General features: G+C 34.9%; 1 protein-coding gene across 1 annotated transcript; it reads left to right on the forward strand.

The window, feature by feature from the left end:
* Positions 1 to 347: 347 nt before the first annotated feature.
* Positions 348 to 22,027, forward strand: LOC126886065 (uncharacterized). The gene is made up of 2 exons (XM_050652908.1): positions 348 to 1,227; positions 21,957 to 22,027. Exons 1-2 carry the CDS (start codon positions 348 to 350, stop codon positions 22,025 to 22,027), a joined length of 951 nt encoding a protein of 316 aa, XP_050508865.1.
* The last annotated feature ends 5,155 nt before the right edge of the window (positions 22,028 to 27,182 follow it).

Raw genomic sequence — 27,182 nt, forward strand, 5'->3', positions numbered from 1 at the left:
TAATCAAATCTAACGATTTGGCTCCACAATCTAACGAATTTTTGACAGCATTTTACCGATTTTATTTTTTTTCGTTTGGGAACACTGCTAATACGTCAACGCGGATGGCCGATGGCAGATCTCATCTCTTCTACTGACTACTGACTGTATTGTATTGAGTTCAATAAACCTGAGAAAGTGCAAGAACCCTTTTACTTACTTAACAGAACATGGTGGCAGCTGGTGCACTTTTCCAGATTAACTTAATATTTCAAGTGAAGAGAGAGAAAAATGATTAGTGAAGTTTAACTTTTCCATGTGTAGTGTCTAGGTTATGTACGTTGTGTTGAAATCATACACAAAGCAAAATGGCAATGGCAAATACAGATTTAGACGTTAGTAGCGGCTCAACGACAATTAACATGCCTGTTCAGGTAAATCCACCGGAGAAATTTACGTTTTCACAGCCAAATATGTGGCCCCAGTGGCGCAAGAGGTTCCAGCGTTTCATGAGCGTGTCGGGACAAGATCAGAAGCCAGAGAAAGACAAAATTGACATTCTTATGTATATAATGGGAGATGAGGCCGAAGAAATCGTTCTACAGTTTCCGAAAATTCCAGCTACGTATTCGGAGATGTTACAGAGTTTTGAAAATCACTTTATTCCCCGTCGCAACGTAATATTCGAACGGTTTAAGTTTAACTCCCGAATTCAACAACCAGGAGAAGCTATAGAACACTTTATTACCAGTTTACATTCGTTGGCAGAATATTGTGACTACGGCACCCTTAAGGAAGAGCTAATTAGGGATCGCATAGTGGTAGGAATGTCAGATACAAAAACTAGCGAACGTTTGCAACTACAAGGTACTCTGACTTTGAAAGATTGTATTATTGCTGCAAAACAAGCAGAAATGCAGGCAAATCAGACTCGGGAATTGCGTAATGAAAACCGTTATCATCCAACTCAAGAAGTAGCAAAAGTGGGTGTCCAAAATAGAGAACGAGGCAATGTCACTGGATCATTTCAGAAGGCAGACAACATCAGAAGAAAGAATTTCCAGGGAGACACGTGTATGTTTTGTGGTCAGCAATCTCACTCTAGGGAGGTAGGTCCTGCTAGAAGGTCTCAGTGTAATAAGTGCAAAAAGTTTGGGCACTGGGCATCAGTTTGTTTATCTGGTAAAGGTCAAAGGGAAAATAAGGTTAGTACTGTAGAAATTGATAATTTTATGATAAATTCAGAGGGTAATAATTTGAATTTTGTCGGCTCTGTTTATATTAATAATATTGAGGCTCGAGAGTGGCTGATTTCTGTGCTTGTGTTTGAGCTGCAGACAAAATTTGAATTTTTAATTGACTCTGGAGCAGATGTTTCATGTATTCCTAGTTCTCTGATGCCTAAAGAGATATTAAAAACTTTATGTAAGCCTTATCAAAAAGTTACTGGTCCATCTGGCATTAAATTGGAGGTAGTAGGAACTCTTCCTGTTACCCTCTGTCATAATAATGACATTTCAAAAACTCAAATGTTTGTTATACAAAATTTATCTAAACCTATTTTAGGAAGGAAATCAATAATAGACTTAAAACTTCTACAATTTCATGAAAATATAAATAATGTATTTAATCCAGAGGCAGTTTTCAGAAAATTTTCAACAATATTTAATGATATAGGTACATTTAAAACAGAAATGGAAATTAAATTAAAAGACAACATTAAACCCTATGTACAATCAGTCCCTAGAACAGTTCCTATTCCATTACTCCAACCGTTAAAAGAAGAAATTGATAGATTATTAAATCTAAAAATAATTGAACCTGTTGATTATCCTACAGAGTGGGTCAGTCCCATTGTTGTGGTCCAAAAAGGCCAAAAAGTTCGACTCTGTATGGATTATACCCATTTAAACAAATCTGTTCTTCGTTCATATTTTCCTATAAACAAAGTTGAAAGTATTTTAGCCAGAATAAAAGATAGTAAATATTTCTCAAAACTTGATACTTCTTCTGGATTTTATCAGATTCGTTTAGACCCAGAGTCTCAATCCCTTACCACATTCATAACTCCCTTCGGTAGGTATCTATTCACTCGAGTTCCCTTCGGTATCACTTGTGCCCCCGAATATTTTTCTATATTGTTAAACAAAATATTAGCTGGTTTGGACGGTGTAATTAGTCACATAGATGATATCTTAATCCATGCTCCAACACTAGAAGAACACAACAAAATTCTGGATGAAGTATTATCCAGAATACAAGCTGAAGGTATAGCTCTAAATAAAGATAAATGTGTGATTGCTGTTCAAAAACTCCAGTATTTAGGTCACGAAATCTCAAATGAAGGAGTGTCAATTGCACCTGAAAGGATTTCAGCATTTGTTAACTTTCCAGAACCGACTAATAAAACAGAATTACTACAGTTTTTAGGTATGATAAATTTTTCATGTAGATTTATACCTAATCGCTCTGAAATCCTAGAGCCCCTTACGTCATTACTGAAAAAGAGTGTCACATTTATCTGGGACAGTCCGCAGAAACAAGCCTTTGTAAGAGTTAAGGAATTACTACAAAAAAGTCCATGTTTAGCTTACTTTGACCCTACCAAACAGATAGCAGTTTCAGCGGATGCCTCATCATTTGGATTGGGAGCATGTTTGATTCAGTTTAATGAGAGTAAAAAGGAAATTGTTGCCTATGCTTCTCGTTTGCTTTCTTCCACTGAAAAAAGATATGCCCAAATAGAGCGGGAAGCCCTAGCTCTGACATGGGCTGCTGATAAGTTTCAAGAATATATCACTGGGATACTGATTGTTTTAGAGACTGACCACAAACCGTTGGTCCAAGTACTAAAATCAAAACCGATCGATGAGCTCACACCTCGCTTGCAAAGACTCAGAATTAGATTGATGAGATATGATTATGAGGTTCATTATACTCCAGGCAAAGAGCTGGTTGTAGCGGATGCTCTTTCACGTCGGTTCGATGAGAATAGCAGTGACCCAATTGAAGACGAATTAGCAAGCGAAGTAGAAGCTCATGTTCATCTTATAGTTAGTTCGGTTCAAGTAAAGCCGTATTTTATTGAAGAAATTAAGGAAGAACAGAGAAAAGATCCCATTTGTTTAAAATTAAGAGAATATTGTACGTCGGGTTGGCCTGAACAAAATAAATTAGAGGAATGCTTAAAGCCTTATTATAATTATAGGTTGGAGTTGTCTTTTAGCGATAATCTATTATTGAGAAATTCCCGATTATTTATCCCTAGATGTCTACAATTTCGGTGTTTAGAATATCTCCACCAAGGTCATTTAGGGATTGTAAAATGTAGAGCGAGAGCAAAAGCTTCAATATGGTGGTTGGGTCTATCCACTCAGATCGAAAATTTAGTTAGAAATTGTCCTATATGTATAGAACATAGAACAAATCCGGTAGAGCCCCTTATAAGGGATCCTTTTCCTGAGCGCCCATGGCAGAAAGTTTCTTTGGACCTTTTTAAACATAACTGCTGGTACTTAATTGTTACTGACTATTATTCCCGTTTCTTTGAAATATTTAAATTAACCACTATGACTGAATTGGTAATAATATCCAAACTTAAAGAACTTTTTAGTCGGTATGGGATTCCAGAGATAGTGCGTTCAGATAATGGGCCTCAATTCAGTACTCAATTTAGAATATTTGCTTCTCAATATGATTTCAGACATATTACTAGTAGCCCTTATTTCCCTCAATCCAATGGATGCATAGAGGCTGCAGTTAAAATAGCAAAAAATCTCCTTAAGAAAAATGAAGACCTTAGTCTAGCTTTATTAGCTTATCGTACCACACCCCTTGAATGTGGATTTTCGCCTTCCGAACTACTAATGAATCGTAAATTGAGATCTCCCTTACCCGTAATTCCAGAATTGTTAAATAATCCCGTTAATACTGATTCGGTGGTAGAAAGAGAGAATAGAGCGAAAGAAAAATCAGCCTTCCAGTTTAATAAAAGACATAGGGCCAGGACTTTGTCAGATTTATCTATAGGAGACAGTGTTTGGGTAATTGATTTGAGGTTGTACGGAAAAATTTCATCCATTTTAAACGAACCAAGATCTTATATAGTAAAAACCAAGTCTGGAAATTACAGACGAAACCGTCATGACCTCATTCCAGCACCATACTACTTTGAACCTGAATTTACTCCAGCACTGCCTCTGCCCACTTCTGATTCTAATTTTAATAGTAAAGAAGGTAGGTGGGAAGATTGTGCTAGTCGGAAGGATTGTGCGGGAAACAGTGAGTTGTGTAATGATAACAATATTGTGCTAACAGTTCCAAATACAGAAAATAACTGTTCTAATATGGAACAGGATTCGTCTCGTCCGAAAAGGATATCTCGACGGCCAGCTTATCTGAAAGATTATTTAATTTCATGAAAATTTGTTTTTGTAAAGAGGGAGATGTACTATCGGCACAATCTGGCAACCCTGTAAGTTGTGAAGTAAGGCACTAATACGTCAACGCGGATGGCCGATGGCAGATCTCATCTCTTCTACTGACTGTATTGTATTGAGTTCAATAAACCTGAGAAAGTGCAAGAACCCTTTTACTTACTTAACAGAACAATGTTGTTGAATTGAAGTATTTATGTACTGATGAAATGTTGGCTGACATCCTTACTAAAGGGTTGAAGAATGTTAAAAATTCTAAATTTAGGCAAGGTTTAGGTTTGAAGGTTTAGATTTTTTGATAAGTGGGGGTGTTGAGATGTATTAAAAAATAAGTATTTTAATACATGTAGCGCCATCGGTTGATAACCAATGTAAACATATTGTATTGTATTGTAAGTTGCCTATGTGACGTATTGAAATAAAATAGTCGTTAATATTGAACAGAACATGGCGTGTCTCATTTCTAAGTAGGTACCCCAGATAATCCTTCCTTCCACATTCATTTCAAGAATGAGCATCTTTCAGTGCGTCACAGTTTTTCGATTTCTTTCTACGCATTAAATTGTATGTGACAGAAAAAAGGCACGTCTGTGATTACAGACATTTAGAACATTCATTTTAGTTATTCGATAGATGGCGCCACAATCAAAAAAAGAATTATATCGTAATTATATGATAATATTACGAATATAATCTGTACAATTTATAAGACTATACAAATCAAAGAAAATAATTTTATAAATGAAATAAACACAATTGATTTGTTTTTATGCCAAATGGACGGCCGGAGTGATGACGTAGAAGTGTCAATTTTTATTGACCTATATGTCAGATTTTTTAAAAACCTTATCAAACAAACGTTGTTTAGTGTGGCAAATTTGTATTTTTTATTATTTTTTCAGTTTTTACAGAAAATATTTCCGTTTTTTGCAATTTGTAAGTATTGTTATAGTTACTACAACAATTTTACAAGGTTGTGTAAATAATAAAACATGATGTTTTATATAAATAGCAATAAAATGTAGGTATGTGTGGGTAAAGTAACTTTAGAATTTATTTGATTTTTAGATTATGGCAACAAAAAATGTTGTTAGTTTTTCGAATATTGTAAAATTTTAACTTTATACTAATTAAAAAGTCTTGAGATTCGGTAAACCCTATCTTTTCAACATGTTTACAATAGGTTTGTTCTAGCAAACAGTCAGACTATTCAGAAACCCATCAAGCAAACAGTTGGTCAGTGAGAGAATATGCGCTCTGAGCTTCGCTGGTGTCGCTCCTGGCGGATTACTAATTCAACTTTCACCGGTAATTTTTAAATTTATTATTTAATTGTTATCGCTTAATATTTACAACGCAAAAAAGTAATTAAATTCTAATCGATTTTTTTAAGATTTTGCTAATCATGTTGACGTTCTATTGATAAAATATGAATTTCTTACTTCGGATACTTTCACAATTATCGTGTAGATGGCGCAGATTAATTTATAATTACATATTACGCAACATTAAAAAAACTTAAATTCAGCATTTAAAACGTAATTATATTTAAGGTAAAAATATATACCACAGCTTTGACCAACTAATATTTTTTATAATTAATGTTTTTAATTTTAATTGTAAATTAATCACTTTGACATTTATGTCAAATTTCCGGTAAACGTTTACAGACATGCCACTACTGGCGCTCGCGAATTTGTAAATATCCCCTCTACGTACGAGCTCACAGCGTATAATACAGTCATCAGTGCTATCCCCTCTGATGGTTTCAAACCGTTTGAAACTGATGCTAGAACAAACCTATTATTTGTTTGGAAAGTGATCATAACACTGAAGATAGCCGCAGTTCGCCGTGACGTAACACTCCGGCCGTTTATTGCAAATAAAATGTGACAACTGTTAGATTTAACTATAATGTCATGTTAGAATAAATGTCATAAATGTGTATTATCACGGACTTATACCTTTTTTCTATCATTTGTGACGCACTGAAAAATGCTCATGAAAAGAACCATAAAGACATCTTTTTTGGTTGATTATGTCGGCCTTCGACCGTGATCCATAAATGTTATATAGGGTGGAAGGCACTTATGGAATAAAATAATTATTTCTGTCCTTGTTTTAAAAAATAAAAAAAAGCTCGGTTTCATAATCATAATCGGATTATTTTAAAGGTTTCTTTTTTCACCCCCGAAAGGGGGTGAAACTCACCCCCAGGGTAAAAGTAGACATCGGCACAATATCACTTGTTTTGTTTGACATGTTATTAGCTACGTGTATGCCAAATTTCATGTCAATCCAAGTGGTTTTTTAAAATTTAGAGCAAAAACCGTGAGTGAACGTACTATTAAACCGTTATTTTTGCAATAATTTATTAATATCAAAGTCGGAACGTGGTTTAAGCTACCACGACTAGTGGCAATCGATTTAGCGTATAAAAATACTATGAAAAAGACTACAAACTTGCTGTAGATAACGCATTTCGAGCTTTTCGGCGAATAAACAATTATTTTGTTATTAACAAAATATGAACAAAATATTAACAAAACATATTTTGAGTAATCGCGACTAGTCGCATTCGATTCAGCGACCAAAAATACACCAAAGAAGACCGTAACACTATCAATTTATTTACAGGGCTTCTTATAATTCCTGAAAATACCCAATTTTACCATAATTTGTTAATAACAATTAAACGCACCACATTTGGGCTTCCAGACCACTTCCATTGCATTTAGCGACCCAAAAAACCTAAAATACCACCATCAAATAGCGGCGATCTAAAAGTGCCCACGGGACCCCCTTAACCCCTATGTTGCGACTAGAGTACTTCAGCTGGTCTACTCATACTTTGTTTCTTATCGTTTGAATCTACCGGGTGTCCCAATAAGAATGGCTCTCGGCCATATCTCAGGAACCGTTTATACTACAGCTTTGGGAAAAAAAATTTATAACAAAAGTTGCCTCGGAAAAGCCTGGAAATTATTTTCATAATTTTCATAATAAGCCCACCGCTAGAGGGCGTAACTAAATAACAAAAATTTAAAAATTAAAATTTTACAAAATTTGCCTAATGAAAGGGCACTGGAAATTAGATCATCGTATTCTTCATAAAATTCTGCGCATATTTGATTTCACAAGTTTAAGTCTGCCTTTGCAAATAAGAGGTGGGGGTGAGTGGGAACCTTCTTATGAAAAAATGGCTTTAAGTCCGGTTCTGCTAAATCGATTTTTGCAAACTTGGTCTCGTTGAAAACAGCTCTTTTTTGTCCATGTAAGAGTTATAATTTCGAAACAGCCTAATAAGAATATAATACTATAATAAGCTTATAATAATAAGCTTATATTCTTAGTAAAAGTAATATACCAGCTAGGAGGCGCTATTTATTTTTTTTTCAGAAATCTAGTTTTCTTTGGAAAATATTAAAAAATACAAGTATGCATTTTTAATCCTATATTACAAAATTAGACCAAATTAGCAACAGCATAGCGAAAACCGCATGTCGATACCTTTTTTCTATCTCGAGATATCTTACGAAACGTATAAAGTAGAAACATAACTGATACTGTTACCGGTAAACGAAGTTCAGGAAATCAAAATGGAGGCAAGTAGGGTGCTATGGAAAAAAATTAGAGCGTAGCACTTGCGGAGTGCCGACAGCAGTGAATATTTCCTATAGATTCGATCAGTGGCGAAGCGTCCATGTAACCACTGTTACCATTGGTAACAGTTACAAATCTTGCAAATAAATATTTTATGACTACTACGAAATAATTCCATTTATAAGACTAAGTTTTCACTCTAATGGCATATAAAACAACATAGAATATGGTTCGGCTGTGTTTTCGTTTTGCAACGAAATTGAAAATGGGTATTTATTTTTTATTTACATTTACTCTGTGTGGAGTATGAAGGGAACCATTCTCGTTGGAACTTTACCGCGCTGAGCAGATGGGACGTGAATTGTAAATTGTAGAATTTCCTCATCTTCCTTAGTCTCAGCATCCGTATGGCTTGCAAATTGTAGAAGCCTCGGAGGTGTAACCAGAGAAGGTTCCCATTGTTTTCATTCTGGTGGGATGTAGATATGTTGTTTTATAGCTAGCAGTTGCCGCTAGGGCATCTATGCCATTTCGTTCGTTGCAATCCGGGACTGCACGCTGGGGTTTGTTTTGGTTGGATCAGGGAGAGCAGCATATGTGCCTCCTGATGAGAGACTAATAAGTTTCGAAACCGGTAGGGGTGCTTGCAGCACTCTCTGATTGGACTAGAATATGGTTCGGCTGTGTTTTCGTTTTGCAACGAAATTGAAAATGGGTATTCATTTTTAATTCCATTTATATTTTTTACCAACAGAAATACTTGTTAATAGTACCTAATTCAGTAAATACCCAACTAGACGCACGAAAATATTGGCGAGATATGTGAATCCATGACATGTTATCATATGCCGTTACCAATACTGGCACTGGTAACGGTAACGCAGGAGAAACCTCTATCGCTCGGGACTAGCTCTGAAAATTTTGAAGGACCGACGGGTCTAGAGACGGCGCGCGGGCACGCGGTGCATATCAGTATTTTTTACATTTTGAAAATTGGTAAAAGTAAAACGTTGGTTTAGTACCTATTACAGATTACAGTGTGCGTGCATTTAAACATGGAAGAGTGTTGCTACGTATTGCGTAATTGATCAACTACTTGAAAAGTCATTCTACTTGTATATTTTTTTATATATTATTTTAAAGAAAAAAATGATATTATTGAAAATGGAAGAATTAAAATATAAACAATAGTTTTCAACATCTGTTCTTTTTTCTACTTGTTCATTTTTTTATGTTAATTTTATGGTAGAATATGTTTAGTTTGTTTATTGTTATACCTGTTACATAGACATAATTACATACATCATACATATAATTTGGGAATAGTGATTTGTTTAATTTTATCCCACAGGATTGAAAACAAAAACTTATACTTGGGAGGTTCAAAATATTTTTTTAAATAAGATTTTTTTACATCTGGTTTTGGTAACACTTTAGAAAAAGTCACGGTCGCCACTGGATTCGATTATATTCGGTTCGATTCCATTCAATTAGATTTAATTTTATTTAAGAATATATATGTATACCAATTATGCCTATAATTTACCAATTATGCCTATAATTTAAAATCTATACCCAATTTAATACACAATATGTATGATTTATCAAACGTAGCAAAGAGTTTGAAAATCTTACAATCAACATGAGGTTTTATGGCGATTGTGAGATTTTTAAACTCTGCTACGTTTGACAAACACATGTATTAACAACTTTAAAAAGGTTACTTTTGTATAAGGGCCCTACCCCTCCCCTTTAACGGGAGTACCTATTTAATAATAAACGAACTCTTCCATGCATTATTTACGATTCAAATTTACACGAAGTATTTACTATACGTCATGAGTAATTAAATTTTTCGCCAAATTGAAAAAAATATTGGTTACTTTATTAAGAAAAATAATTTACAGCTTTATGTAACTTTATATGTATTAATCCTAAAATTAACATGTCAAATCACTAGTATATATTATGTATTAAATTAGGTATATATTATGTATATGTATTAAATTGTAGGCATAAGACATATATTAAATAAAATTAAATCTAATCGAATGTAATCGAATTGAATCGAACCGAATATAATCGAATCTATAAGAAGTATTCACTTCTGTCGGCACTCCGCAAGTGCTATGCTCTATTTTTTCCCACAGCACACTACTTGCTGCCACTTTGATTTCCGGAACTTCGTTTACTGGTGACAGCATCAGTCATGTTTAAAATTTACACGTTTCTTAAAATATCTCGAGATAGAAAAAACATATCGACATGCGGTTTTCGATATTCTGTTGCTAATTTGGTCTAATTTTGTAATACAGGATTAAAAATGCATACTTGTATTTAATATTTTGCAAAGAAACCTAGATTTCTGAAAAAAATTTCTGAAAACTATTACATTAACGAAAAAGAGCTGTTTTCAACGAGACCAAGTTTGCAAAAATCTATTTAGCAGAACCGGACTTACAGCCATTTTTTCATAACAAGGTTCCCACTCACTCCCACCTCTTATTTGCAAAGGTAGACTTAAACTTGTAAAATGAAATATGCGCAGAATTTTATGAAGAATACGATGATCAAATTTTTAGTGCCCATTCATAAGGCAAATTTTGTAAAAATTTTATTTTTAAATTTTCTATATTCAGTTACGCCCTCTAGCGGTGGACTTACAATTATGAAAATAATTTCCAGGCTCTTCCCGTGGCAACTTTTGTTATAAAATTTTTTCCCCAAAGCTGTACCTACTATAAACGGTTCCTGAGATATTGCCGAGAGCCATTCTTATTGGGACACCCGGTACATATATCGTTTTCATCATTTCCAATGTGTTCATCTCTTGTGGAAACCCTATAATAAAATGTCTATGATAATCAATAAATCTCGCATGATCAATTTTTATTTCATCGACATCCAGGGTTGTCTTTGTTTATACACAGAAAGTCAAATCGCAAAAAATACACTCACCGGCACAAAATCCGCCACCCAAAATTTTTGATTAAGTTTGACAACCTATAACTTTATTATTTGTATTCCGATTTTCAAGATTCTTGCATCTGATGGGCTGATTTTGTTTTATACTTCCTTTGTACTATCCTGGAGGTATCACTAAGGTTTTGTTTTTTGAATTATCCGAATATCTATTTTCTTGTAAGAGCTGTAAATAAAAACACTGCTTTAAAGGTTTTTTAATTAAAAATATCAAACGCGCTAAAATTAACAAAACAAAATTAACAACAAAAAAATTCAATTGCGGGTATGTCCACCTCTTGCAGCAACGACTGTTCGCAATCTGTTTGGCATCAAATAAAGATGTGTTATCCTTACCTGGGGAATAGCCCGATATCTCTCTACGAGGGCCATAAATGTACCAAATTTTCTGGAGGCCTAGGATGACGGCGAATAGCTTTTTTAATTCATCCCATAAATACTCAATAGGATTGAGGTCTGGGCTGCATGCGGGCTACTCTAATATTATCAATCCAACCTCTATTTTATGAGTCAATAAGTGTTTTTATTTACAAAAAATGGTACAGCTCTTACAAAAAAGAGATATTCGGATAATTCAAAAAACAAAATTTTAGTGATGCCTCCGAGATAATATGACAGGAGTATGAAACAAAATCAGCTTTTCCATTTTTCCACAGAATGTTTTAAAGTTAGGAGAAAATACAACGTTTCCATTCACCCCTGTATTCAAGTAAATTTTTTTTGTTACCGGAATCATACCAAACGATATCAATACATGTACCTACAAAATGGTGCAAGAATCTTGAAAATCGGAGCACAAATAATCAAGTTATAAATTGTCAAACTTAATCAAAAATTTTGGGTGGCGGAATTTTGTGCCGGTGAGTGTATAATGGTTTAAAAAGATACGTAAAAAACTAGTTAATTTCTGTATCAATGCAATATCCTCCGATCACAATCAAGTTACTCTGTCGATGAGAGTGAAACTAAAGAATGTAAATGGCCCCAGATAAAAGAAACCGTGGGTACAAGGCGGCTCAAACAAGACAATGTTTTTGATTTTGAATAACTTTTTTATTTATGATCTTATTGTAACAATTTTTTAAAAAGGTTGAAGCAAAATTAATAATTAACACCGCAAGATAGAGGGGGTTGGAAACATAAGGAAAAGGCCTATATTCAGCAGTGGACTTTTGACGCTGAATAATGACAAGGGCGGATCCACAACCGATCTTCGGGAGGGACCATGAACTTTTTTGGGGAGGGGGGAAATTTTTAAAATTTAGGGTTACAATGGTGAGTTTTATGGCATTTTTCACACACTTTTGAGTTCCATAAAGATATTCAAAAGTTATCGTTATTAAAGTATTATTAAAGTCAGTACCAATTTCTTCGGATCCAAGTACAGTTCTTTCAACAAGTTTAATACTATTTTTCCCAATGCTTATCCTGTCAGGCCATGTTCTTCCCCTCTTTCTTGATATTCACTAATTGGTTTTTGGTTTTATGTTCTCATTAGCGTCAATGAACTTGACAAAAGTTTTCACGAATGTTGCTATTGTGTATGTATTTCAAATGTCGGCGTTTCGTCAAATATCACAGAGTAATAATTTGCACTTTGAACCGGATTCATTATTTGTTCAATTATTTCTTCACCACAACATGTTATCAATTTATTTTGACTGGTGTTACTAATGTATGTTGCTGCGGATAGGTATCGTTTACGCTGTGTCTAGGTACACGCTAACGTGTACGCAAATAAAAAAGTTAGGTACACGCGAATTAAACTTCATCAAGCCAGTGACGTCATTATTTAGCGTGCGCGGTGACTGTATATTTTGGTACACGCTATTTTGATATTTTTAGTGTTTGTTTGATAGAAAATATTTTTATTAAGGGAAGGGAAGGGAAGGGAAGCAAAACTATTCAGATGTTTCAAACTTAATTGTAATAAAACAATATGCATATAAAAGTATATAATATTCAGGTTAGCAAAATAAATATTAGTTAACATGACAGAGAGAGTCTGTAATTTGGAATAAATTCAATATCTCAAATACTAATTATTTTTTTGAAAAATGCTCAGACCCGTCGATTAGTATTTCAAATTGTCATTTTTGACATACAATAATAATGTATACAGGGTGTCCCAATTTAGAGATTTGACATCATCGTTGATTTTCTTAAATGGCAACACTGTCATTTTGATAGCTATTTTGATAGGGTGTGTAAAGTTATACACAACTGCAAAATTTCAAATTTTTATTCCCTACCATTTATAAGATAGTAAAAAATAACGAACTTATGAAAAACAAGTAATCAAATAATAATTGAATTTAATTATTTCAATTCAGCAAATGCTCATAACGTTGCCCATTGACAATTTGACAATAATTGAGGGCAACATTATGAGTTTTTGCTGAATTGAAATAATTAAATTCAATTATTATTTGATATTTTTTATTATCGTGTAAGTGGTACGGAATAAAAATTTATGACAATTTGAAATACTAATCGACGGGTCTGAGCATTTTTCGAAAAAAAAAAATTAGTATTTGAGATATTGAATTTATTCCAAATTACAGACTCTCTCTGTATACAAAATACTGCTAAAATAATTTTTATAGTACGTAAGTTAATTATACCAGTTTACATTGGTGTTTATTTTTATTTATACAGGGAGTTGAACTTGTTACGATTTTCATAGAAAATTTGTTATAACTTTGTAAATACCCTGTATAATATAATAAACCTTTATAATTTTGTGATATGGAAGTTAAGAAGATTTCGAACATAAAATAAAATATAGGGTGTTCCATTTAAAAAACATAAGTTTGGTCCGCCAGTATATTATCGAACGCCCTGTAACATTCTAACTAATTTTAGTAATTTTGTAATATGAAGCTCAAAGTTTGCTAAAATTTTTGATACCAACTTTTATTGCTATCTATTACTATATAGCGGATCTACTGAGCTTTATCACACTAATTAATCGCCCCGTATATTTTATCTTATTACTTCTGCTACCGTTAATCATGAATTTTTGTCTCTTATCTTTTTCATACTGTTTTAGAATGTTGTTAAACTCATTAAAAGAACTAAATAATTGTCCACACTCCATATAGTTAATTAAAAAAAACACTAAACAAGTAAAAAATAAGGAAACTCTTTACAAATCAATATTAAAATGTAAACATAACGCGATTAGACAAATTCTAACCACACTCTGACACTCGCGATACTTACAGATATCTATACTTATTAATACCACAGCATACACGCGGCTCAAATTAGCGTGTACCAAAAAACCCAGTCATAGTACACGCTAAATAATGACGTCACTGACTCGATGACGTTTAAGCGTGTACCTAACTTTTTTATTTGCGTACACGTTAGCGTGTACCTAGACACAGCGAATCAAATAATAATTGAATTTAATTATTTCAATTCAGCAAATGCTCATAACGTTGCCCATTGACAATTTGACAATAATTGAGGGCAACATTATGAGTTTTTGCTGAATTGAAATAATTAAATTCAATTATTATTTGATATTTTTTATTATCGTGTAAGTGGTACGGAATAAAAATTTATGACAATTTGAAATACTAATCGACGGGTCTGAGCATTTTTCGAAAAAAAAAAAAAATTAGTATTTGAGATATTGAATTTATTCCAAATTACAGACTCTCTCTGTATACAAAATACTGCTAAAATAATTTTTATAGTACGTAAGTTAATTATACCAGTTTACATTGGTGTTTATTTTGATTTATACAGGGAGTTGAACTTGTTACGATTTTCATAGAAAATTTGTTATAACTTTGTAAATACCCTGTATAATATAATAAACCAAAAATGAATAACCATTTTCAATTTCGTTGCAAAACGAAAATACAGCCGAACCATATTCCAGTCCAATCAGAGAGTGCTGCAAGCACCTCTACCGGTTTCGAAACTTATTAGTCTCTCATCAGGAGGCACATATGCTGCTCTCCCTGATCCAACCAAAACAAACCCCAGCGTGCAGTCGCGAATCGCAACGAACGAAATGGCATAGATGCCCTAGCGGCAACTGCTAGCAAAAGACTAAGTTTTCACTCTAATGGCATATAACATATCCCACCAGAATGAAAACAATGGGAACCTTCTCTGGTTACACCTCCGAGGCTTCTACAATTTGCAAGCCATACGGATGCTGAGACTAAGGAAGATGAGGGAATTCTACAATTTACAATTCACGTCACATCTGCTCAGCGCGGTAAAGTTCCAACGAGACTGGTTCCCTTCATACTCCACACAGAGTAAATGTAAATCAAAAATGAATAACCATTTTCAATTTCGTTGCAAAACGAAAATACAGCCGAACCATATTCCAGTCCAATCAGAGAGTGCTGCAAGCACCTCTACCGGTTTCGAAACTTATTAGTCTCTCATCAGGAGGCACATATGCTGCTCTCCCTGATCCAACCAAAACAAACCCCAGCGTGCAGTCCCGAATCGCAACGAACGAAATGGCATAGATGCCCTAGCGGCAACTGCTAGCAAAAGACTAAGTTTTCACTCTAATGGCATATAACATATCCCACCAGAATGAAAACAATGGGAACCTTCTCTGGTTACACCTCCGAGGCTTCTACAATTTGCAAGCCATACGGATGCTGAGACTAAGGAAGATGAGGGAATTCTACAATTTACAATTCACGTCACATCTGCTCAGCGCGGTAAAGTTCCAACGAGACTGGTTCCCTTCATACTCCACACAGAGTAAATGTAAATCAAAAATGAATAACCATTTTCAATTTCGTTGCAAAACGAAAATACAGCCGAACCATATTCCAGTCCAATCAGAGAGTGCTGCAAGCACCTCTACCGGTTTCGAAACTTATTAGTCTCTCATCAGGAGGCACATATGCTGCTCTCCCTGATCCAACCAAAACAAACCCCAGCGTGCAGTCCCGAATCGCAACGAACGAAATGGCATAGATGCCCTAGCGGCAACTGCTAGCAAAAGACTAAGTTTTCACTCTAATGGCATATAACATATCCCACCAGAATGAAAACAATGGGAACCTTCTCTGGTTACACCTCCGAGGCTTCTACAATTTGCAAGCCATACGGATGCTGAGACTAAGGAAGATGAGGGAATTCTACAATTTACAATTCACGTCACATCTGCTCAGCGCGGTAAAGTTCCAACGAGACTGGTTCCCTTCATACTCCACACAGAGTAAATGTAAATCAAAAATGAATAACCATTTTCAATTTCGTTGCAAAACGAAAATACAGCCGAACCATATTCCAGTCCAATCAGAGAGTGCTGCAAGCACCTCTACCGGTTTCGAAACTTATTAGTCTCTCATCAGGAGGCACATATGCTGCTCTCCCTGATCCAACCAAAACAAACCCCAGCGTGCAGTCCCGAATCGCAACGAACGAAATGGCATAGATGCCCTAGCGGCAACTGCTAGCAAAAGACTAAGTTTTCACTCTAATGGCATATAACATATCCCACCAGAATGAAAACAATGGGAACCTTCTCTGGTTACACCTCCGAGGCTTCTACAATTTGCAAGCCATACGGATGCTGAGACTAAGGAAGATGAGGGAATTCTACAATTTACAATTCACGTCACATCTGCTCAGCGCGGTAAAGTTCCAACGAGACTGGTTCCCTTCATACTCCACACAGAGTAAATGTAAATCAAAAATGAATAACCATTTTCAATTTCGTTGCAAAACGAAAATACAGCCGAACCATATTCCAGTCCAATCAGAGAGTGCTGCAAGCACCTCTACCGGTTTCGAAACTTATTAGTCTCTCATCAGGAGGCACATATGCTGCTCTCCCTGATCCAACCAAAACAAACCCCAGCGTGCAGTCCCGAATCGCAACGAACGAAATGGCATAGATGCCCTAGCGGCAACTGCTAGCAAAAGACTAAGTTTTCACTCTAATGGCATATAACATATCCCACCAGAATGAAAACAATGGGAACCTTCTCTGGTTACACCTCCGAGGCTTCTACAATTTGCAAGCCATACGGATGCTGAGACTAAGGAAGATGAGGGAATTCTACAATTTACAATTCACGTCACATCTGCTCAGCGCGGTAAAGTTCCAACGAGACTGGTTCCCTTCATACTCCACACAGAGTAAATGTAAATCAAAAATGAATAACCATTTTCAATTTCGTTGCAAAACGAAAATACAGCCGAACCATATTCCAGTCCAATCAGAGAGTGCTGCAAGCACCTCTACCGGTTTCGAAACTTATTAGTCTCTCATCAGGAGGCACATATGCTGCTCTCCCTGATCCAACCAAAACAAACCCCAGCGTGCAGTCCCGAATCGCAACGAACGAAATGGCATAGATGCCCTAGCGGCAACTGCTAGCAAAAGACTAAGTTTTCACTCTAATGGCATATAACATATCCCACCAGAATGAAAACAATGGGAACCTTCTCTGGTTACACCTCCGAGGCTTCTACAATTTGCAAGCCATACGGATGCTGAGACTAAGGAAGATGAGGGAATTCTACAATTTACAATTCACGTCACATCTGCTCAGCGCGGTAAAGTTCCAACGAGACTGGTTCCCTTCATACTCCACACAGAGTAAATGTAAATCAAAAATGAATAACCATTTTCAATTTCGTTGCAAAACGAAAATACAGCCGAACCATATTCCAGTCCAATCAGAGAGTGCTGCAAGCACCTCTACCGGTTTCGAAACTTATTAGTCTCTCATCAGGAGGCACATATGCTGCTCTCCCTGATCCAACCAAAACAAACCCCAGCGTGCAGTCCCGAATCGCAACGAACGAAATGGCATAGATGCCCTAGCGGCAACTGCTAGCAAAAGACTAAGTTTTCACTCTAATGGCATATAACATATCCCACCAGAATGAAAACAATGGGAACCTTCTCTGGTTACACCTCCGAGGCTTCTACAATTTGCAAGCCATACGGATGCTGAGACTAAGGAAGATGAGGGAATTCTACAATTTACAATTCACGTCACATCTGCTCAGCGCGGTAAAGTTCCAACGAGACTGGTTCCCTTCATACTCCACACAGAGTAAATGTAAATCAAAAATGAATAACCATTTTCAATTTCGTTGCAAAACGAAAATACAGCCGAACCATATTCCAGTCCAATCAGAGAGTGCTGCAAGCACCTCTACCGGTTTCGAAACTTATTAGTCTCTCATCAGGAGGCACATATGCTGCTCTCCCTGATCCAACCAAAACAAACCCCAGCGTGCAGTCCCGAATCGCAACGAACGAAATGGCATAGATGCCCTAGCGGCAACTGCTAGCAAAAGACTAAGTTTTCACTCTAATGGCATATAACATATCCCACCAGAATGAAAACAATGGGAACCTTCTCTGGTTACACCTCCGAGGCTTCTACAATTTGCAAGCCATACGGATGCTGAGACTAAGGAAGATGAGGGAATTCTACAATTTACAATTCACGTCACATCTGCTCAGCGCGGTAAAGTTCCAACGAGACTGGTTCCCTTCATACTCCACACAGAGTAAATGTAAATCAAAAATGAATAACCATTTTCAATTTCGTTGCAAAACGAAAATACAGCCGAACCATATTCCAGTCCAATCAGAGAGTGCTGCAAGCACCTCTACCGGTTTCGAAACTTATTAGTCTCTCATCAGGAGGCACATATGCTGCTCTCCCTGATCCAACCAAAACAAACCCCAGCGTGCAGTCCCGAATCGCAACGAACGAAATGGCATAGATGCCCTAGCGGCAACTGCTAGCAAAAGACTAAGTTTTCACTCTAATGGCATATAACATATCCCACCAGAATGAAAACAATGGGAACCTTCTCTGGTTACACCTCCGAGGCTTCTACAATTTGCAAGCCATACGGATGCTGAGACTAAGGAAGATGAGGGAATTCTACAATTTACAATTCACGTCACATCTGCTCAGCGCGGTAAAGTTCCAACGAGTTGGAAGTTGGAAGCGCGGCAAAGTTCATACGTGGAGTATGAAGGGAACCAGTCTCGTTGGAACTTTACCGCGCTGAGCAGATGTGACGTGAATTGTAAATTGTAGAATTCCCTCATCTTCCTTAGTCTCAGCATCCGTATGGCTTGCAAATTGTAGAAGCCTCGGAGGTGTAACCAGAGAAGGTTCCCATTGTTTTCATTCTGGTGGGATATGTTATATGCCATTAGAGTGAAAACTTAGTCTTTTGCTAGCAGTTGCCGCTAGGGCATCTATGCCATTTCGTTCGTTGCGATTCGGGACTGCACGCTGGGGTTTGTTTTGGTTGGATCAGGGAGAGCAGCATATGTGCCTCCTGATGAGAGACTAATAAGTTTCGAAACCGGTAGAGGTGCTTGCAGCACTCTCTGATTGGACTGGAATATGGTTCGGCTGTATTTTCGTTTTGCAACGAAATTGAAAATGGTTATTCATTTTTGATTTACATTTACTCTGTGTGGAGTATGAAGGGAACCAGTCTCGTTGGAACTTTACCGCGCTGAGCAGATGTGACGTGAATTGTAAATTGTAGAATTCCCTCATCTTCCTTAGTCTCAGCATCCGTATGGCTTGCAAATTGTAGAAGCCTCGGAGGTGTAACCAGAGAAGGTTCCCATTGTTTTCATTCTGGTGGGATATGTTATATGCCATTAGAGTGAAAACTTAGTCTTTTTTTTTAATATAATAAACCTTTATAATTTTGTGATATGGAAGTTAAGAAGATTTCGAACATAAAATAAAATATAGGGTGTTCCATTTAAAAAACATAAGTTTGGTCCGCCAGTATATTATCGAACGCCCTGTAACATTCTAACTAATTTTAGTAATTTTGTAATATGAAGCTCAAAGTTTGCTAAAATTTTTGATACCAACTTTTATTGCTATCTATTACTATATAGCGGATCTACTGAGCTTTATCACACTAATTAATCGCCCCGTATATTTTATCTTATTACTTCTGCTACCGTTAATCATGAATTTTTGTCTCTTATCTTTTTCATACTGTTTTAGAATGTTGTTAAACTCATTAAAAGAACTAAATAATTGTCCACACTCCATATAGTTAATTAAAAAAAAACACTAAACAAGTAAAAAATAAGGAAACTCTTTACAAATCAATATTAAAATGTAAACATAACGCGATTAGACAAATTCTAACCACACTCTGACACTCGCGATACTTACAGATATCTATACTTATTAATACCACAGCATACACGCGGCTCAAATTAGCGTGTACCAAAAAACCCAGTCATAGTACACGCTAAATAATGACGTCACTGACTCGATGACGTTTAAGCGTGTACCTAACTTTTTTATTTGCGTACACGTTAGCGTGTACCTAGACACAGCGTATCGTTTAAGGTACGATTCCGAAAGTGGCTGCATACTGCAGACCGCAAACCGCAGACTGCAGCGACAGTGTCGTCTGCGGTCAGACCAATTCCGAGCAGAACTGCACTTCATCTACATAATATCGACAACAGCATTGCACGATGGGAATTTATAATATGGTTCATTCCACCAACATACGACTGTTTTGGATTATCGCGACAACCAATATTTCAGTGTGCAACATAAGAAGTACGAAAGTAAATGGCTCTAATAATTATTCCAATAAACAGCAATGTAATTTGCAATTTATTTTCGTTCTTCATATTTTGCACAATAAAATATTCGTTGTCGAAATAATCCAACACAGTCGTATATTCGTGGAATAGAGTATAGCATAAGTAATATTAAAAATCGTATAAGTAGGATGTCAGACGCAATGAACAACGATGAATTAATGTTATATCTTTTAATGGAAGAAGAAGATGACGGCGATCTTTTACTTTTGCATTATAAAAGAAAAAGGAAGTCAACTAAATCTCTATTTAAAAATAAACAATTTGAAGGAAGCTTGCGCCGTAAATAACTGAATATCTTGTTAAACAATTAATTAATTGCTCTTCTTATTCATTTGAAATACTCATTTTCAAAAGAAATTCAATTCGTTTCACTTTTCAGTCAATTTGGAAACAGCAAAAATACGTGTTGTCGCTCTGCGGTCGGCGACACTACTGGTTCTGGTGCAGTACTGCGGTCTACGGTAGCGACGTTCTGCGTGCGGTGGCGACAGTACCGCTCTACTCGACATACAGCTCATAAGAAACCATATGAACCAGTAGGTCTGTCGCTGAGGTTTGCAGTTTGCGGTCTTGTTCGGAATCGTCCCTTTAAGAGTCTTATCTCCTGATGCGATTTTAAACCTTGACAATTGCCCCTGGACTCCTCATTGCTCTGTCCAGCATCTTCGTCCAGAAGCAGAAGGCCATCATCACGATGGCCTCTTAGACGAATATTTTGTCGACCTAAGAACACTATAGACTCTATTATTGGTCGTAGTCTTTCTTTATTTTCTTGTATCTGTTTAGACCTTTGAGAGTCTATCTGGTTAATGACTGACTTTTGTGGGTTGCGATAACTTTATAGAAAATCCACCTCAACCTCGACGCACTCCTTGTGGTATGATGTTTTTTCATGGGTTTGCATGGCTCCTCTTTGCCCATGAGTTTGGCGAAAGATATTAAACGTTTTGTGACAAGGCTTTGGGCTGTCATCCCTTTATTTTGACCATATTTTTCATTAGAAAAATAAAACGCAATACTTGTAAAACAATCCCTTTTGACTGTGCGAAAACACCAATCAACTCCTTTGTTCTAAGTTCTGGTGATCCAAGTAACGCTTCATTTCTTTTTTTATTCTTTGTGTGTATAGAATATGGAAACTGATACGATTTTGATTGCTGCCTAGGTCGTTCTAACAATAAGAACTTTGTAAAATTATCTACCATTTTGATTTATAAAACTAGTCCAGAAAACATATTTATCCCCTGTTTTGTACATATTATATGTGTTTAAAATTAAAAACATTATTGAATTGCAAATATTTAAATTTATATTTTTTTAAATTCTAGGAGGGGGCCATGGCCCTATGGCCCTCTCCCTGGATCCGCCCTTGAATAATGATGATAACACCGGTTTGTAGCGTCCTGTGCCTTCCGGTTCCTATTTTCCAGCCGCATCGATCTGTTTAATCTCCTGGTCGTAGATCTCTCTCTCTCAGACATTGTTTTTGGGATTCCAGTTATTCCAGGTAGTTTTCGGTCTGCCTCTTTTCCTTCTTTCCAGAAGAAACATTATCCTATATTACTTACTAATGAAGTAAAAACCTCACATGTAGGTAGGTGGTATATAATTTATTAAAAATTTTTTTCTAAAAATGATCCAAGATGGATAAAATCACAAACGTTTTCGGACCAATCAGTCCATCATCAGGTGGTAGAAACCTAAAATAAGCAAACCACTGTATTAAAAAAGCCAAGATGAAATTTGACTGTCTGAAAGTTAGGAAAATTACAACATGTGGTTACTTACTTCAGATCCAAAGTAGTTGGAACTAGCTACATAAATCCAACTACTTTGGATCTGAAGTAAGTAACCACATGTTGTAATTTTCCTAACTTTCAGACAGTCAAATTTCATCTTGGCTTTTTTAATACAGTGGTTTGCTTATTTTAGGTTTCTACCACCTGATGATGGACTGATTGGTCCGAAAACGTTTGTGATTTTATCTATCTTGGATCATTTTTAGAAAAAAAATTTTAATAAATTATATACCACCTACCTACATGTGAGGTTTTTACTTCATTAGTAAGTTTTTATTATGGTATACAGCCAATGAGAGGAATCTTTTCCTTTATATTATCCTATATTAGTTCAGCCACAGAATAAAGAACAAGCAGAAGGCCCACTCTCTTTGGCGGGAGAAGTACGCGCAACTCGTTTGCGTCTGAGGAATCGGCCATTTGTTGAGAGGAAGCAGTGCTGTTCAGTGGAATTTCACCTCGTGTGCATTGGAAAGTTCAGTGGTAGCGTGTATTGCGTATTCACTGTTATTAATTTGTGTTTGTTGTTATTGTGGAGTTATCGTGTGCTATACATAAATAAATATATTATATAAGTACATATATTATTAATAATATAATATAATTATTATTAATATTTATATTTTTAATAATAATTATAAATTGTTTATCTAATTTTAGGCAAAATGGGCAAGTCACATCTAGTATGTGCAGCAATAAATTGCGACAGCAAAGCATATAATTGCAATTTGTCTTTTTTCGGTTTTCCGAAAGACAAGGAATACTGAATATAATGGAGATGGCAATTTAAGTTGAATTATCAAATAATTATTATTAGATTGAAGTTTACTGCTGTAATTCTTAAATTATAAGATATATTATATAAATTATAAGTTTTAAATATATATTTCAACTTCGAAGATCTGAATACTATATACTAAAATCACAATAAAGATCCACTAGAAATAAACCAACCAAAATACATTGAATGTTACAAGGAGCACTCCCAAAACATGATTTACAATGTACATACATTGTAAATCCCAAATAATGATTCGGGAGTGCTCCTCGTAACATTCAACGTGTCTTGGTTTGTTTATTTCTAGTTCATTTTTATTGTGATTTTATTATAATTGTTAATTTTCTCACCTTTCTGGATCCATAGAAAAAGTAAAAAACTTTCATTACATTTCAAACGGGTCTTTTTACAATTTTTAACAGCACATAATATGCGTCCACCCCTTTTTTCCACTTATATTCACTTTACTTCTAAAATAGTAAAAAAACTTGCAATAGGGCTTTTCAACGATTCTCATTTGTTTCGAGCTTCTGTCGAGTGTCGTATGCCCAATAAATGACCGCTTGGGAGTGCAATTTCCAGGGGCAACTCCGAATTGCATGAAAATTTGGATTTAGGTTCTACTTACCCTTCACTTCAAAGTTGAATTTGTACCGTTGGTTGCTTTTACTTAGGGGGTGACATTTACCCCTTCTCGGGGAGTGAAAAACGCGTGTTTAAAATAAGTCCGGAAATGGATAAATTGACTTATTTTAAGCACATTTCGTTCTATAAAGATTTTTTACGTAAGTCAATACTTTTCGAGTTATTCGTGATTTAAAATGTTGATTTTTCGACAAAAAAACTACGTTTTCAAACCGTTTTTCCCAAATAACTCAAAAAGTAAATATTATATCGAAAAAAATATTTTTAGCAAAAATGTAGCCTATAAAAAAACGAAAAAAATGGTGTACCAGTAAAGTCTACAAATTGAGTAGGAGCAAAGTTATAGCTCATGAAAAATACGTTCTTATTCGTCTAATTTCAAATCGAATAATTCAACGAGAAATCACCGAAGAAAGAAGCGTTTTTCGGGAAAACCTTATTAACATTTTTTAAGTATCGAAAAAAAGCTTATTATTTGTTTTTTACAAAAGTTAACAGCATCAAAACTAAACGAGTTACACTGAAAAAAAAAAGTTGGCCCCTTTTTTTTGTAAAAAAATCGTGAAAACCTCCCTCTATTTAGCACCCTAAATGAAATTAATGGTTTGGCTTTACCATCTATTTTAACTGTGTGTGTATTGTTTATATGATCTGTAAGTTTGATTGGTTTGAAGTGCTTATTTTTGAAAACATTTGGTTTTATATTAAAAAAAATTTCTAAAAATTTTTGAAAAATTTCATTTTTTCAAAATAACTTAAAAAGTATTAGTGATAAGAAAAATCTTAAAGAGTAAAAAAATGTAGGTTTTGCTATTATAAATATGATAGTTTCATTTTGTTTCTCCGTAAGACAAAAATTGGTTAAGATATGGCTGTTCAAAATTTGCATACACTCGTGATTAGTGACCCATTCCAGCTTTCTCAATTATAACCCTTTCAAAAATAAACACTTTAAACCGGTGAGACTGACAGATCATATAAAAAATAGATAGGTAAGTAAATTGTTTGTAAAGCGGTAGCGAATAATTTCATTTGGGGAGCTAAACACGGCGAGATTTTCATGATTTTTTACAAAAAAAAAGAGGACCAACTTTATTTTGAGCGTAACTCGCTTATTTTTAATGCTAAAACTTTTGTTAACAATTAAAACAAAGCTTTTTATAAACATTTTTAAACAAGTTTAAATGGGGTTTTCCCGAAAAGTGCTAAATTTTTTGGTGATTAAAAACTCTATAGCACAAAAGTTGCTTAAAATCAGTCAATTTATCCATTTCCTGTCTTATCTTGAACATGTTTTTTCACCCCCTAGAAGGGGTGACTGTCACCCCCCAAGTTAAAGCAACCAACGGCACAATTTCAACTTTGAAGTGGAGAGAACCTAAATCCAAATTTTCATGCAATTCGGAGTTGCGCCTGAAAATTACACGGTATCGCCGAATTTCCCGTTCATTTAATGGGCTATTTGTATTTATTTATTACCTAATTATGTGAAAATTTAAAATTAAAATAAACAATTTATGAATGTCATTTGTCATTTTTATTTATACTAATTTTCCACTCAATTAATAAATTCAATTATCAGTTGTTTATTAACGGGATAACAAAATGTTTTATTGTATTATTTATTATATTTTAATTCAGTACATTTCAATTATATGTTTATCCAGGAATAGAAAAATTAACCAAAATTGATTCAAATTAAATTTGTTTACGGCAACCATAGACATAATAATATACAATATTTCATGTCCTACTTTTACTTGAAGAATACACATGAAATTATTTCAAATTTACTAAATTAAGGTCTGAATATTTAAATTACGGTTCTGTCGTAGCTTGTCACAAATTTCTCAATCCGAACCTGTGCTTTTCCTCAATACAAATGGCGGGCGCGTACTCGCAAACATCAAAGGCGGCATCCGAGAGTGGGCCTTCTGCTTGTTTTCTATTCTGTGGTTCAGCTATAGAGGCGAACTAGCTTATAACCCTTTCTCCAGAATAAACTTATACATATCGTGGGTTTGGTGCAATAACTCACAAGTCAAAATTTACATGTTTTGAGATCTTTACATATTTATGTTAATCTGTCAGATAAACTTCCCAATAACTAGTTATTTAGTTATCCGCAGGTGAAAAAACCGGGCCTTATTAAAATATGTAAAGATCTCATAACATGTAAATTTTCACTTAGTGAGTTGTTATAGCCAAGCCAGTGATATATCCAGTTACATTCCACTTCCAATCAAATTTCACACCTTAAAATATTTCTTCAATGTGCAATTTCTTACGTTATTTCTTCCAGAGTACATTCTCACATGAATTTTCATATACATTGTTGTATTAAATTTCACACTTGTAAGACGTTTTCGAGTGTGTCATCAAATGTGTTTTCAATTGACATTTTTGTGAAAACTGATTGAAACAAATTTCGCACTTGTAAGGCTTTTCTCCAGTATGCAATCTTATACAGGGTGAGTCATGAGCAACTGTACATACTCCTACCTCGTATAGAGTCGCCTATGGGGAATAACAAATGACCATTAAAAAGTGTCTGCTCCCATTGTTTAATAATATACAGAGCGAGTTTCGCATTTTGACAGAAAGTTGTATTCGTCATAATTTTTGAACGGTCAGATCGATGTGTCTCTTATTTTGGTCAATCGTTACACTTTTACCACCTAATCAATTGATCTATTCAAACAAGAAAAAAATCAGATCCGTCTTTAAAAAATTAGTTCGTTTGGGTCTTAGAAAAAATTTCACCCTGTATACGCTTTTTGAAAACTCTAATATGAATTTTACAAATTAGACAAATAGGCAATTAAAATGGCATATTTATTTTTTTCCGCACACGATTACTTAATTTTTTATAAAAAAATCAAATTTGACTATGAATTTAAAGTTTGGTAAAGTGAACCATAGATTTAAAAAAATTAACTTTTATTACAAAAATTAATTTTTTTTGAACAAATATTTAATTTATGTTACCACCCAATCAATTGATTTATTCAAACTAGAAAAAAATCAGGCCCGGCTTTAAAAAATTAGTTCGTTTGGGTCTTAAAAAAAATTTCACCCTGTATACGCTTTTTGAATACTCTAATATGAATTTTACAAATTAGACAAATGAGCAATTAAAATGGCTTATTTATTTTTTCCCCACCCAATTACTTAATTTTTTATTAAAAAATTAAATTTGTCAAAATCGGAATTTTAACCTAAAAATGAAAAAAAAAATTAAATCACGGTTTAACTCGCTACAACTATGTTCCATTTAATTTTTTTTTTTTTGAAATTTTTACAGCACATATCTCTTACCATTGTGAAGACTA

The sequence above is a fragment of the Diabrotica virgifera genome, chromosome 6 (assembly GCF_917563875.1).
Source record: "Diabrotica virgifera virgifera chromosome 6, PGI_DIABVI_V3a".
Classification (NCBI taxonomy): domain Eukaryota; kingdom Metazoa; phylum Arthropoda; class Insecta; order Coleoptera; family Chrysomelidae; genus Diabrotica; species Diabrotica virgifera.